This window comes from Taeniopygia guttata, chromosome 15, assembly GCF_048771995.1.
Source record: "Taeniopygia guttata chromosome 15, bTaeGut7.mat, whole genome shotgun sequence".
In the NCBI taxonomy this organism is placed as follows: domain Eukaryota; kingdom Metazoa; phylum Chordata; class Aves; order Passeriformes; family Estrildidae; genus Taeniopygia; species Taeniopygia guttata.
Genome location: NC_133040.1, coordinates 3,662,055 through 3,675,216, shown reverse-complemented (window position 1 = coordinate 3,675,216; position 13,162 = coordinate 3,662,055). Strand labels below are relative to the sequence as shown.

Below are 13,162 nucleotides of genomic sequence, written 5' to 3'. Positions count from 1 at the left end.
ATTCTGTTATCCACATTACAAGGAGGTATGGTGTCTCTTAGGTCCCATAGTAACCTAAGAAATTAATCTCTACTAATCACACAAGTGCATTCCAGAGAACTTTGAAAACAAGGAAAAATCCTTTGGGAATATAGTATGATTTGTCCAACAAAGTACTGTGGAAACTACTGCCCTTCTCTTGCAAAAGTGGAAAAAATAATTAGATATTAATATAATTACACAATATAGGAAATCTTGAAGGACTGAAAATACTTCCAATATTTTCTAGAAATAAGCCTGAAGAAGGATTTAAATTCTAATGAACATGCACTTACTACAGCAATAAATTGCTCAGTGGTGACACCAAATTATCACTGAGATGTTCAGCACTGAAGTCATGATCAACATGGCCAATAGCCACTGACAGTGACACCAGTCACACCACTGAGCAGCAAGAGAACTGAACTATGGGACTAAGGGACCAAACAGAATCACATATTTCCCTTAAAAATATACACCATCTACCACAGCAGCTTTTGAGTGGATAATTTGATGAACAGCTCCAAAGTCTGGGTGAAGTGAACACTCTCTCCCTGGAGTACCCCCTGAGACAGCCAAAGCCATCCCAACCCCCAAAGGACACACACCAACTCTTCTTCTGAACTGTTATCTTCAGCGGAGTGGCACAAGTACTGGTGCACTTTAACTCAAATCATTACCTTGCACTGTAAAAATACTGGTGTTTGCCTTCGTGTTACGGAGGAGAGAGAACTGGTCTTTCTACAATCATGCCAGTATAAAATATTCATGAACTGCAGCACCACACAGCAAACAAGCAGAGGCCATGGGCACTTCACTGCTGTGATCACGGATAACAAGCACTTATTTTGTCTCTCCATTTAGTCTGACTGAATCCTTTATGCTAAGTGGTGCTGAAAGGTAGGAGCTGTCCTTGGCAAAGATGAACCTTAATTTCACTGCTGTTATTTCTGTATGAAGCATTTTAAGAAAAAATGCTGTTATTTCATTTCTACACTTAACTGTAGATGCAACATCACTTCTACAACTACCAGCAGAAAAAAAAACCCTTAAGGTTTTTCATATCTATGAACATCTATCCAATTAAAAAAAAAAAAAAAAAAGCGAAGTTTTGCTTGCAAAATATAATACAAACTCTGAAAACTAAACCAGTCCATAGTTATTGGAGGTGGGGGCAGTGTCAGCAGGAGGTACCATATCTACCATACTTCATACCTGGCTCTCCCTTGCTGGTTCGGCTGGGAATGGTGTGGGCATGCAGCAAACTGACAACTCTGTTGAGAGCAACAGGCAGCTCTTCCTGACACCAGGATTCATCTAATTCACACTCTGGTTTCATCAGGCGCAAGGTCACATGGCTTACCAGAGTACCTGGAATGGAAGAATAAAGAATCCATGAGAGGGCTAAACCAAAAGATTTCTCAAGAGAAAAAGCCCCAGGAACACAAACTCAAGAATTGTAACAAAGCTCTGGGCAAGAGCCCAGGCTGCAGAGTGGCTCAGATCAGGAAGCCCAGCCCAAGATTGTCAGGGGACAGATTTCTTCACAGTGTGTGTGAGTTACACTCACACCCTTCAAACTCTGCACAGGGAAGATGATCCCACAGTGACCAGCTGCTCCTCAGAGCTGGTCACTGACCAGACAAGACCTTGTCTTTGTTCCCAGTCCTAACCAGCAGTAGGATCTCTGGGAAATCACAGTCACCTCCCTAAGCACTGCTCCAGGTGTTTTTTCCTCTTGGCTTCCTGTGGTACATGGTTATGATCCACAGTCTGTAAGAGCAAGAATTTTCACCACCATCAAAATGACACACCCTGCCCTTAAAGAGCAACTGCAAATACTCACCAAAGGTTTTCAGTCGAGCAGGCATGACACAGGAAGCTAAGGAAAGAAAAGGCTTCTTAATCCTTGGAGCAGCCAAAGGAGATCGAAGAAGTGGCAAGAAGGAACTGATGAGACCAGGGATGTACTGAGTTAGACCAGGAGGCTTTTTCTTTATAACAGTGTCCAGGAGTCCTAGAGCTGTTTCCAGCTCATTATCAAGCTGTAAGAAAATTCAAGAGATTACTATCAAAAAAGCTCCACTGGGAAAAAAATCGGGTTGTTAAATCTCATTTCTAATAACAGAAACAAATAGGCGATTGTTACATCATTTTCTCTCCATCAAAGTGATTTGGGTCACGGTGGTTTCAGAGGTGGCAAAAAATACAACCAAAACTCACCTCCTTCAGCCGTTTCCTTATCTGAGCCTCCCTTTCCAGCTGCGCATGCATCAGCTCCTTCTGCTTGCTCGTCAGCTGCACCTCATCCTTTATTCCCTTCTTCTTCTTTATCTCCTGCAACAGAGTCATGGTCATCATTATCTGGGAGCTAAACACCATCCCTTCCACTAGTCAGAGAAGCAAGTTGGAAACAGGGTTTTTTGCAATTTATTTTTAAAACAGTATCAAAATATCCTTCCAAGTATATCCCTCTTGAGTAAAGACACAAAATGGAAATCAGCAGGTTAACAACATTTTAGTGTTTCTCAGCATAAGTTTCTCCACATTGGTCACAAATTATTTGGTATCATTAAAAAGTGCTGTCCGGTTCATTTACAGGGGATGGTATGTCACCTTCTCCAGAGCTAAGAGAAGTCAATCTTTGTTTAAAAAATGGGATACATACAGATAGAAGCGTTCCAAGTAGTTCAGAGAATCTTTTGCACCAGCACACAGACATATGCCAGAAGCCACGGAACAACATATAACTTGCAGTGAAGATTCTGACCAGCCTGGCCTTCCCTTTTCCATCAACTCACCTCCTTCAGCTCCAGCTCGATGATTTGTTCCTTGAAGGAATAAGCTTTGTTCTCCCTCTTCATGTTAGCCTTTTTCATACTATCCTGTTGAGCACTGAGAAGGAAAAGTAGAGAAGGAATCAGCACTGCTGTGGACTAAGGACCAGGCATAAAAATCCAGGAACTTCTATGCAGAAAGAGCATCTGACACACCTTGTCACCCACTGGCAAGAACATCAGCAGTGATCAATCCCCAGATGCACACAGAAATTATGAAGACCTACCTCTGTATTATAGATTTGTCATACAGCTCTCCCTCGGGTGTCTTCATGATGGCAAATTCCTCTCGAGTAACCTGGCACAGAGCTGGATTCTCCATTGATGCTGAGATAGTGCTGATGAGCTGTGGGAGCACTCTGCCAGGTAAAAGCAGGGAGAGAGACCCCACTGCATTCATAGATGACTGTCAGGAAAATGGAGGAAAAAACATAATCAGTCTTGCTTAAAATTGTCTCCTGAAGTACGCCCTGCTGAGGCAGCCCCCATTACATTCCAATACCCAATTCATTATTCAGTGGGTATTTGAATGTTATCTAAAATTCTACTCAGTAGCTGGTACATTCTTTCCCTCTTAAATCCCAGCTCATTTTCCACAGAGACATTATCTTTTAAACTCCCTCTTCCACACCTTTTAGACAGCTCTCCTTCCTTATAGACCAGTTAGTCCTGAACTCCTCCAAGATATCTCCCAAAACTAACATAAGGAAAGCAGTTTATCACCTGGTTCTCTAGAGTGTAAGTGGTGATCCTGGGTAAAATGTCATTCAGATGTTTGGTAATGAAGTCTTTAGGATCTATCTTCATCTTGATGAGGAGGGCTGGCCAAAGTCCTGGCTGCACTGCCACTAGCAAGAACAATAAATGAGCATAACAAACATGAAGCAAGTTGCTGGCACAAGCAAACAAAAGGTACAATAAAAACTCAATACATTGGCCATGAGATTCTTATCCCTGCACTTACCTACAGATGGATGATGGCTCACCAGCAGCATCTCCAGGGCCAGCTTCTCTGGCTCAAGGGAGTCCACATCAAGCCCTGCCACACTAGAGATGACACAGAGGGCCTCATGCAGCACACGAGGGGGGACGTATGTCCTTCCCAGCTCCGACAGCTCTCCCGCCTCTGTCACCAGCACCTCGTGAGGCAGAATCTGAATGGACAACACCAAACCTCCTTGAGATCTGAACACACTTCCTCACAGTAACACCAGGCTGAATGCCATCTCCCTGTCAATACCAATAACCTGAAGTTTTCAAAGGAAAGAAGGGGATAAAGATAACAGCAAGACCAAAGCACAGGGATGACAGTGACAAGAAGATTAGGAATGGAGGACCATACTGGATTTGGCAAGCTGGGGTAAACTAAAACTAAAATTATCACTTCTGGCAAAGACTCTGTAAAAGGTTGAGCCAGCTGGCTGGGAACATTATGCTCAACTTCTGCAGTCTATAAGCCAGGGCCAAAGAACCAAGATACAAAAAAAAAAAAAAGAATGAAGCATTTGGTCTTTCAGCAGATATTAAATCTGCATTAAAATAATAAAAATACATGGAAAACTACAATTTCCTCCCCAAAATACTTGGAATATATCTTTTCCATGTATGTAGGGAAGACTAGGCATACCCCAGACATTGATACTGTAATATGCAGTAATCCAGTAAAAAGTGACATTCCAGGAGCTGAATCCTGTTCACATCAGGCTGTATGTCAATGCTAACAGCAATCCTAGGGCAGGGAGATGACTGGCATCACTCAGACATCTGTCTGAGCAGACACTTGCTGGCTACTCACCTTATGAGAACTGAGAACCACTTTGAGTTCCTCCAAGAGCCCATAGGCCAGCCTGTACCCTCCCAGAGAGGACAAGAGCTTCTTCACTGTTTGGTGGGCCTGTCTGCGGACATGCCAGGTGCGGCTCAGCAGCACGGCCACCAGGGCACGGTGGTACTGCCTGCAAGCACACACACACAGGGTTAGCCAGGGAGCCAGCTCTGCAGCCAAGGGGACTAAAGGCTCCAAAATTCAACATTCCGTGCAAAGCCCCAAGCCCACAGTGCCTGCAGCAGCACTCTGGGGTCAGACAGGGATCGGGGACAGCAAGTGCACCGTACGTACTGAACTTTGCTCTCAGGCAGCCGCTGTGCATGATCCAAGAGCAGGCGCTCTGTCAGCTGCAGCACTGTGCACATGGCTGGGGGAGAAGACAAATATTTAAAACAGCATGAGACTTCATAAAGAAACAGATTTTTTTTACCTGAAAACAAATGAACAGCAAACAGGACACATTAAAATAGCTCCCCAAGCTGAGCCTCTACATAATCTTCTCATTGAAGCTACAGACAAATCCAACTCAGACCTGCCAACACTGGGAACTGAACCATGATTTCACTGAAATGTTGTTAGCTGGATCCCAGAACAATTTTCCTGACCATTGTGTGTGACCTATTTTGGTCTAAGTTGACAGAGCAAAGCAAATTATAAACACCACGCTCAGTGCTTCTGTTAATTCCTGAGGCCTGCCAAAACAGCTTCAGTGGCAATGAAATGGGTACTGAGTGTCAGCTGTCAGAAGGCCCTTCCATTTCATTATCATTCAGAATGATAAATGAGTGCTAACTCAAGCTCATCAAGAAATTAATTCATTTTCAAGCTTAGGCTACCGCTAGTGTAGACGTACTCTGAAGAGTACACAGCAGTACACAGCTCCTTCTAATCTGAAACTGTATCCTCCAAGGACAGAACAGGGCTAACAACATTAGCTGTCAAGTACTAAAAAACACAGTTAAACAGCAACTGGATATACAGTAACTGCCAATTTACCTTCCTCTGACGCAGACTGCAAAAACTTCTCGGATGTAAAAATTTGTTTTTTCTCATCCAAAATCAGCTGCCAGAAACCACTCAGCTTAGACTCTGACAGAAAAAGAACAGATGTCCATCAAGGATGTTTCAAAATAAGTCAGAACTCACCAGTATACATAAAATACAGTAGAATTCTCTCTCCTGAAATCCTTCAAGTTACTTCTAGTCTTACTGGTCTTCAATTCTAAAGCCTCTCATTTCTCTTCTTCAGAAATATAAACACCCCCAAAAAACACCAGCTGACAAAAATACCTTTCTGTGACTTATATGTGTGAAATGTAAAATCTAATTCACCTTAATCTTTCATAGGGCAAACCTTCCTAGATGTAAAGAAGAGGAGGGAAGTGGTGTTGCTTTTGGTAGAACACACCTGATTTTATGTCCTGGCAGATGTATGAACTCAGAGGGCTCTTGCAATATCCTCTAATGGGAGACAGAATTCCAGCCCCTATGCTTTCCAAAGGTGTGTAAAAACACGACCCAAATCACAATAAATTAATACCTCCAATGCATCAGTCAAATCCAACCATGTAAGGTCAGGGTGAACATCTTCTTTCAGAATAAAGAGGAATATTTCCCTATGTGAATGGAAGCTGGAATTTTTAAAACCACGGAAGAGTAAGAACTCTTCACTGACATAAATGAGGGAGATGGAAATTAATTTTTCCCTGGTTTATAGAAGATCAGTGATGTTCTATGTAGAAACTATACACAGATTAAGAAACAGTACCACCTGTACGCTGTCAAGAACTGTCAACCCTCAGAACCTGTTTATATTGGATTCTGCCAGCTGTTTTGTGACCTTACCAGTTTGTCCCTCAATTACAGACATCCTGCAGATCAACAAAGCTGCAGCAATTCCTTCAGTTACCATGGGAACCTGAGTACTTTGAGATGCTGCTTTTTCTACTGTCTGGATCAGCATTGGCAGCAAGTCCATTCCCTGCAATAATGTGTCACCTGAGGGGACAAAAGGGACACATTACAAAACAGCATGGTCCTCACTTTACAACCCAGCTATCAATGGTTTTTCTGCTGCCAGGAGACAAGGAGAGGAATCAGACACACACTGGGAACACTGAATCTCCCAAAGTATTTGCCAATCACTATCACTAAATTGCAACTATGAAAAGCTCAATAGCAACCACTTCAGTCCTTTTCTCACAGACAGAACAGTCCCATCTCAATAGATTTAAGTTTCTGTTCATGGGATGCAAAAGAAAATGCTAATTCAGTTACATTAAAGGAATCACAAATCACTTCAAATTGCAGGAAGTCTGACTTCAAAGATTAATGTTTCCCTGAGAGAGGGAAAGCAAATTCCTGGCAAGCCATGACCATCTGTTTCACTTCAAATATTCAGAAGTCAAGGAATCCCAGAGGTCTATAAATGTGGATGAAATGCTGCAGTCAAAGGGGGCAGGACCAACAGATGTCAATCCTGAGAGGATCACCAAAAAAGAATAATTTCTTGAGTTCTTCATTTCAAACACATACATTTTTTTTAGTCTTTCCAAAAGTCAAAACCAGAGACCAAGATCCAACTGTGCTGGGTGCTATATAAAACAGAAGTATGGCCCCTGAACTAGAATTTAGTTGTAAGACAAAAATAAAGCAATCAAAAATTACTTTGAGATATATGAAATACAGCAGGATGGACAGTGATTTTTGTTACACAATGAAACAAACCATCTTAATAAACTTGAAGGCAAAAGAGTTTAAGGAGAAATATGAAGGAGGTCAGTAAAAAGACACTGCCTTACAAAATCTTTCCTCATCTGCACAACTCTCTGTATCAGGAAGTATAAAAGTTGCTAACTCTCCTCCTAAGCCCCACAACCAAATTATTACCAGCTGCCCAGTTTTACCTTTGAAGGAGGCTAGCATGCACTGCAGGTAGGCATGTCTCACTGCTGAAGTCGAGGTTTTAAGGCTGAAGGCTTTCTTCAGCCATTCCACCAGCTTTTTAGGAACTTCTGTGGTGAACCGAACACACCAAAGAGCCAGGACAGAGACTGCATGAACCAATGTGCCTTCATGGACTGGGGAGAAACACAGAGCTCACATCAGTTCAGCAATTGCAGAAAGCACAGAACATAAAACAGAAAGTGTGTAACAACATCAGGATGCAGGAAAAGAACATGTGCTCCTAACAGGCACAGAACAGTCTCCCTGAGATTGTTCATCAAAACAGGGCAACAGATTCTCTTATACAGCAGGCAAGAATCCAGATTAATTTTGAATAACCATGTGAAAACCCTGCTCAGGATGAATGTAGCTTAGCAAACCCAGAAGAGAGGCAAAAGGTCTCACCTTCTTGTTGCAGGAAAGGGATGAAAAGTTCAGCCACAGTTGCACTCAGAGCTTGGCTGGAGGGTCCAGAAACCACATGGTGACTAAGGCTGCCAATCCCTGAAAGGACAGAATTCTCTCAGTAATTCCCAAACTACCAGCACAACATCTAAAACCAATCAAGAATGACCCTTCACACTTCAATCCTTGCACAGACTTTTTCTTGTCACTACATCTGGATATCACATCCACCACTGCCAGATCTCTGTCTTCATTTTCACGCTGGGTGGAAGTCATCTTCTTTGAAGAAAAATTTTGGCCTACCAGCCAATTATTTTCTTTGAATAGAAAGTCAGGAACTGGTATGTGGTATTCAGCACCCTCTATGGCTTCAACTACACCCAATTTAGAGTGATAGGCTGGAAATCCTAAAGACTGAGGTATAGATCCCTCCCATTCAGCCTTACGCTCAATTTCTTCCACCAGAGAAGCAGCTCTCTTCTAGAATACTCACCTGAAAGGACACTCATCTTCTGAGCAACAACTGTCAGCTTCCCCTCTGAGCCTGCCAGCAAGAAACACAAAGGTGACAGGTGATTACAGGCAACAGCTCTGTGTTACACCAAGAATCTCCTCCAAAACACAAAAGCTTGCCCCATTATCCCTGATCCAGGCTGAGCCACCCCTTCCATACAGGCAGTAAAGAGAACAGAAAACACAATACACAAAACTCCTTGAGGCTGTCAAACCTTGGTTCATCCCCACAGCTTATCCTACAATTTACTCACCCCCTAAGATGGCAAAAAGGTGCCTGCCCAGCGACTCCACAGCCGAAGGATCACTGCACTGCCGAGCCAAGTTCTTTAATGCCACAACTGCTTCATCCATCAGCTGCACACTGTTGGATTTCAGATGACCTAGAAGATAACATACATGCCAAGAGATCCTTATGACAAACAGCAAAAAATCAGCAAGTAAGGAGTATCTTTATTTGTGGCTTAATGCGACTTCTGGAACCATCATGTGAACTATTACAGTTCCAATGTACAGCATCATCCTCCCTCCCACCTAAAACAACTTTTTCACCATCAATCAAACTGTTGCAGGTACAGCCAGGAAGTTGCAGAAAGCTTTATTCTGAATTCATAATTCCCTCCAGAAGTGAGAGTACTTACTGGCCAGTCCTTTCATGATGTCTAGAGCATACTGGCTAAGATCCAGGTTCACAGATACAAGCAAGCAAGAGATTGCTGACAACACAAGAGATAAAAACAGTTACTTAACAAAATGTGATATACTATTAGCATTTTAATACACTCTTCCCAAAGTTCACATCAGGAGCAGACAGGTTAGTAAGGAGTAGGAATAAAAAAAACCTACTGAAATTGATGCCCAATGAACAGAATAATCCAGGATTATTCTTAGCACTCAACTGTGAAATCCTGTCCTCAGTGCAAACAGTAGCTTTCACATACCCTGACACTTGGGATCACACCACAAATGTTGCTTCTCCACATCTAACCCTTGTTGCCAGACAATCCTGCCTGCACTTGGGGACCAAAAGCATAGCCCAGAGTGACACTGCCCCAACAGCTCCAGAGTGCTAAGGATTTAGGCTCTTTGACAGCAATGCAGAGATGACAGACTCACTTTCAGTTACGTTCTCAGGGCTCCGCAGCAGGGATTTTTGCAGAGTTGGCAACACAGAGTCCTTGAATTCAGCGTGGGACACGTAGCGAAGCAGCGGAGAACAGCTGTCCTGCAAAGGGGACAGGGCACTCAGCACAGGGCAGTGCTGCCGGTGGGACAACATCACAAGCAGCTCTAAACACTGTCTCACCAGCACATGCTTCTGAGGCTTTGTCTTGCTCATAAGGATGGTCTTCAAGTAGAAATCCAGGAGAGCACTCTGAACAAAGAGAAACACCAGATTACAGCCACATCTCAACCTGTACTTAGCTCCTGGCACACCATCAGGTGCCAAGCTGGACACCTCATCTCCACCACCTCCCCCTCCTCTGAAAGCTGTCCTTCCAGCCTCACATGAGCCAATTAAGCAGAGACCAGCACTCCCTGCTCTACCCTGAGCCCAACACTCAAACCACACTGAGAGCTACATGCTGCCTTTCATTCCCACAGCAGGGACAAGGCAGGAAGCTGTATGTTGGACATCCACAGAAATGCACAGGTAACACCAAACATCTGGCACCTCCTCTCTAAACATACCCCAATTGTTTCAGTCAGAAGTGCAGGACTACTGAATTGACAGATACTGAAATCAGGGCAGATGCAAACTAACAGCTTCACTAAGATATCAGTCCCTTCTTCATGATAACAAGTGATGCTTCTTATTTTCCCCAAAAAAAGCTGTACAACAGATTCACCTTGTATCGTTTAATAATATCCATCTCCTTCTGGGCTGTGCAAAACTGCACCACAAGTCCCAGCATTGCAGCATAACTCTGGTTTGGTTCAAGCCCAAGAATGACAGATAGGTACTGATCCACCAGATCCTGGTTCTTAAGAGAGAAAAAGCAAGGCACGTTAACACTGCAGAACAGAACAGCTGTAGAATATGGCACATAGTGTAAACATCACCTCTTTCCACAGCCTGTTCAATTTCTTCACAGCCCCATCCACCGCCTGCTTGTGAGAGCCTCCCAGGACTTCCAAAAGGAGCAAACACTGAACCTCCACCTGCCAAAGGCAACAGCCAAAAAAACCTTTTGCAACTGCTTCTCAGAGAGCTTGTATCAAACAAGACATGCCAAGTGTCAATGATTGTCAATGATTAGCTGAATCTGCTTAAGTCTTCAGATGATCTAAGTTCTTTCCAACTAAGTTCTTCTAAAGCTGCCTTTGCTTTCTTCCTACACCTCAAGCAGAACCATGCCTAACAGTTTTGGAAACACTGAAAACAGATCACATTTTTTCTTTAAAATCTGTTCCAACTACATCCCAGTGTGCTATGAGCACAGTCGTACATTTGTAAAGGAAGTGAAAGGAAGGCAAAAGCTGTATGACAGAGTATCATATAGAGAAATTTCAAGGGAGGCACAAGGACTTTCTGTCACACTGCAGGCACCAGTAGCCATCTCAGTAGGTAGAACAACTGCAAAGGTGCAGGACTGCCCCACTCACCCTTTATACACCTCCTGCTTTCACCAGGGGAACAGGAGAGTGATCACAATACACCAAATCTCCCTCTAAACCTAGATTCCAACTTGGTGTTTTCAGCTACATTCAGAATTGTTTGTAACATTGCAGCAACTTAAACACGTTATAAATATTTGAGTCCATATCTGCGATGGGATATTTCAGAAAACCTTAAAGAACCTACCAGTTTTTTCCACGTTTCTCCCTGTCTCTTGTCAGGTGTTGGAAAGACTGTGCGTACAAGCAGGCATGTCCAGGAGAGTGCCAGCAGAGCTGCAGATCCACTGCTCTTACTGTTGTACAAACAGGAGAGGGAGGTAAATCTACACTTCCTACTATATAAATTACACCAACTAGACCTTTACAGACCCATTTTGCCCAAGTTAGAACAGCACCTGACCGACAAGCAATTTTATTACACAAAAATGCAGCTAAAGCCTTAGTTTTTACAGGAAATAGCCCTCAGAAGTTGTTTGTTTCAGTTCTGGTTTGGCGCTCAAAGCTTCCAAATAGCACAAGAGGCAGCTGAACATTTGACAGGTGATGAAATTCCATTTCCTAGTAATTCTGGAGACTGTTTCTTGAAAGAGTTTGTTCCTCATCTTCCCAGACTTGAAGTTTAAGGCTAAATCGTAACTCAGCCCCAAACCAACCAGCAGTTATACCAGGATATTCCCTCTGCTTTCCCAGATGACATGGAAGAGGTAAGAGAGGAACATCTGAACAGCATTAACAGCTTTGTCTCTAAAGGCTTTTAACTCCTCTGCCAAGCAGCAGCAGAAGCCTTATTCTGAACAGGGAGGAACTAGCAGCAGGTCAGAACTGCTTCCACACAAAGCGACTCACCTGGGCACTCCAGCCCTGCCGCCGATCCCTGACGACTGAAGTGAGTGCAGCAGGTTTTTTGCCGTGGCCTCTGGCTGGGATTCTGCGAGCTGCTGAAGGGCCAGCTGCAGGGCTCTGCGGGACGCCGCATCCCTGTGACAAACACGGATCAGGAACATCCTAAACCTGCCACACCGCACTGCTACCACCCCTGCACCTTGCTGGTTTTTATCCTTGCTGTTCTGCACAGTGGAGAAGTTTTTTGTCAGAAAACTCCATTCCCTTCCTCAAGTGACAGCAGTTATGTGGAGGCCCTCCGGCAGATTGTAGAAGAAAATGGGTTCTGAACAGCTCCTCTATAACAGACCATGATTTAATCCCACCTAAAATTTTCTAAAAGGCATCTAAAAGACAGCTCTGTCTTCCTTCACAAGAACATGGGTGTTCATTCTTGCAAACTGAACCACAGGATTAAAGATTTAATTTCAAAATTAAAGGTGAAATGCAAGGCAAATTGTAAAACTTTTTCATGTCAATCTTCCCCTGAGAATATAAGTACAAGATTACATTCTTTGGTGTCATATACATTTCTCTATACACTGCATGCTAACATTTCCAGACACCCCAGACCAATTTAACTACTAAATACTGACAGATTACATAATACAGCCTTTCCACATCAATTTACTCACCGGTATCGATGCAGAGTAAGGCAGAAGAGTTTGCAAAGGCCTTTCACTACACCTTCTGGGAGATCTGTAATAATGTATTTCAAAATACTTCTTCATTAATCACTGAGCTCTTAATCTTTAACACAAACATGATTCACTTAATGACTGAAATCTGTAAACTGCTTGCATCTACAGAATTGCTTGCAAGAATCACAGTAAAAATTTGCTCTTTTTATACATTTTATGCGTATTTTTACAAATAATGGTAAAACTGTAACACACGAAACACAGTCATCTTCAGAAAATGAGAGAAGCTTAAAAAATTTGCTTCAGCTGTTTTATTAAGACCATCTGTAATTTTCCACATTCCCCATCTCTATATATAATGTGTATCCAGATATTCCATGAGTACTAAAAGAAGAAGCCAAGAGTCATTAAAGAAACTCAGCTGATATACTAATGAAGAACTAACACACACAGTGCAACAACTACTGACT

The 13,162-nt window shown here is 43.0% G+C and overlaps 1 protein-coding gene across 2 annotated transcripts in view; it reads right to left on the bottom strand.

Moving 5' to 3' along the window:
- GCN1 (GCN1 activator of EIF2AK4) overlaps positions 1 to 13,162 on the bottom strand; it is a 37,973-nt gene that overhangs the window by 22,632 nt on the left and 2,179 nt on the right. For both annotated transcript variants that reach the window (XM_030286047.4, XM_030286048.4), the window contains exons 3-25: positions 12,687 to 12,750; positions 12,016 to 12,147; positions 11,354 to 11,462; positions 10,612 to 10,710; positions 10,398 to 10,532; positions 9,854 to 9,922; positions 9,664 to 9,772; positions 9,189 to 9,263; positions 8,802 to 8,930; positions 8,528 to 8,578; positions 8,035 to 8,133; positions 7,590 to 7,763; positions 6,529 to 6,681; positions 5,680 to 5,772; positions 4,975 to 5,050; positions 4,651 to 4,810; positions 3,820 to 4,009; positions 3,579 to 3,703; positions 3,083 to 3,261; positions 2,820 to 2,913; positions 2,242 to 2,355; positions 1,865 to 2,063; positions 1,234 to 1,389 (exon numbers count right to left, since the gene is read on the bottom strand). In XM_030286047.4, coding sequence (XP_030141907.4) covers positions 1,234 to 1,389; positions 1,865 to 2,063; positions 2,242 to 2,355; positions 2,820 to 2,913; positions 3,083 to 3,261; positions 3,579 to 3,703; positions 3,820 to 4,009; positions 4,651 to 4,810; positions 4,975 to 5,050; positions 5,680 to 5,772; positions 6,529 to 6,681; positions 7,590 to 7,763; positions 8,035 to 8,133; positions 8,528 to 8,578; positions 8,802 to 8,930; positions 9,189 to 9,263; positions 9,664 to 9,772; positions 9,854 to 9,922; positions 10,398 to 10,532; positions 10,612 to 10,710; positions 11,354 to 11,462; positions 12,016 to 12,147; positions 12,687 to 12,750 — 2,784 coding nt within the window. The remainder of the gene's footprint in view (positions 1 to 1,233; positions 1,390 to 1,864; positions 2,064 to 2,241; positions 2,356 to 2,819; positions 2,914 to 3,082; positions 3,262 to 3,578; positions 3,704 to 3,819; positions 4,010 to 4,650; positions 4,811 to 4,974; positions 5,051 to 5,679; positions 5,773 to 6,528; positions 6,682 to 7,589; positions 7,764 to 8,034; positions 8,134 to 8,527; positions 8,579 to 8,801; positions 8,931 to 9,188; positions 9,264 to 9,663; positions 9,773 to 9,853; positions 9,923 to 10,397; positions 10,533 to 10,611; positions 10,711 to 11,353; positions 11,463 to 12,015; positions 12,148 to 12,686; positions 12,751 to 13,162) is intronic.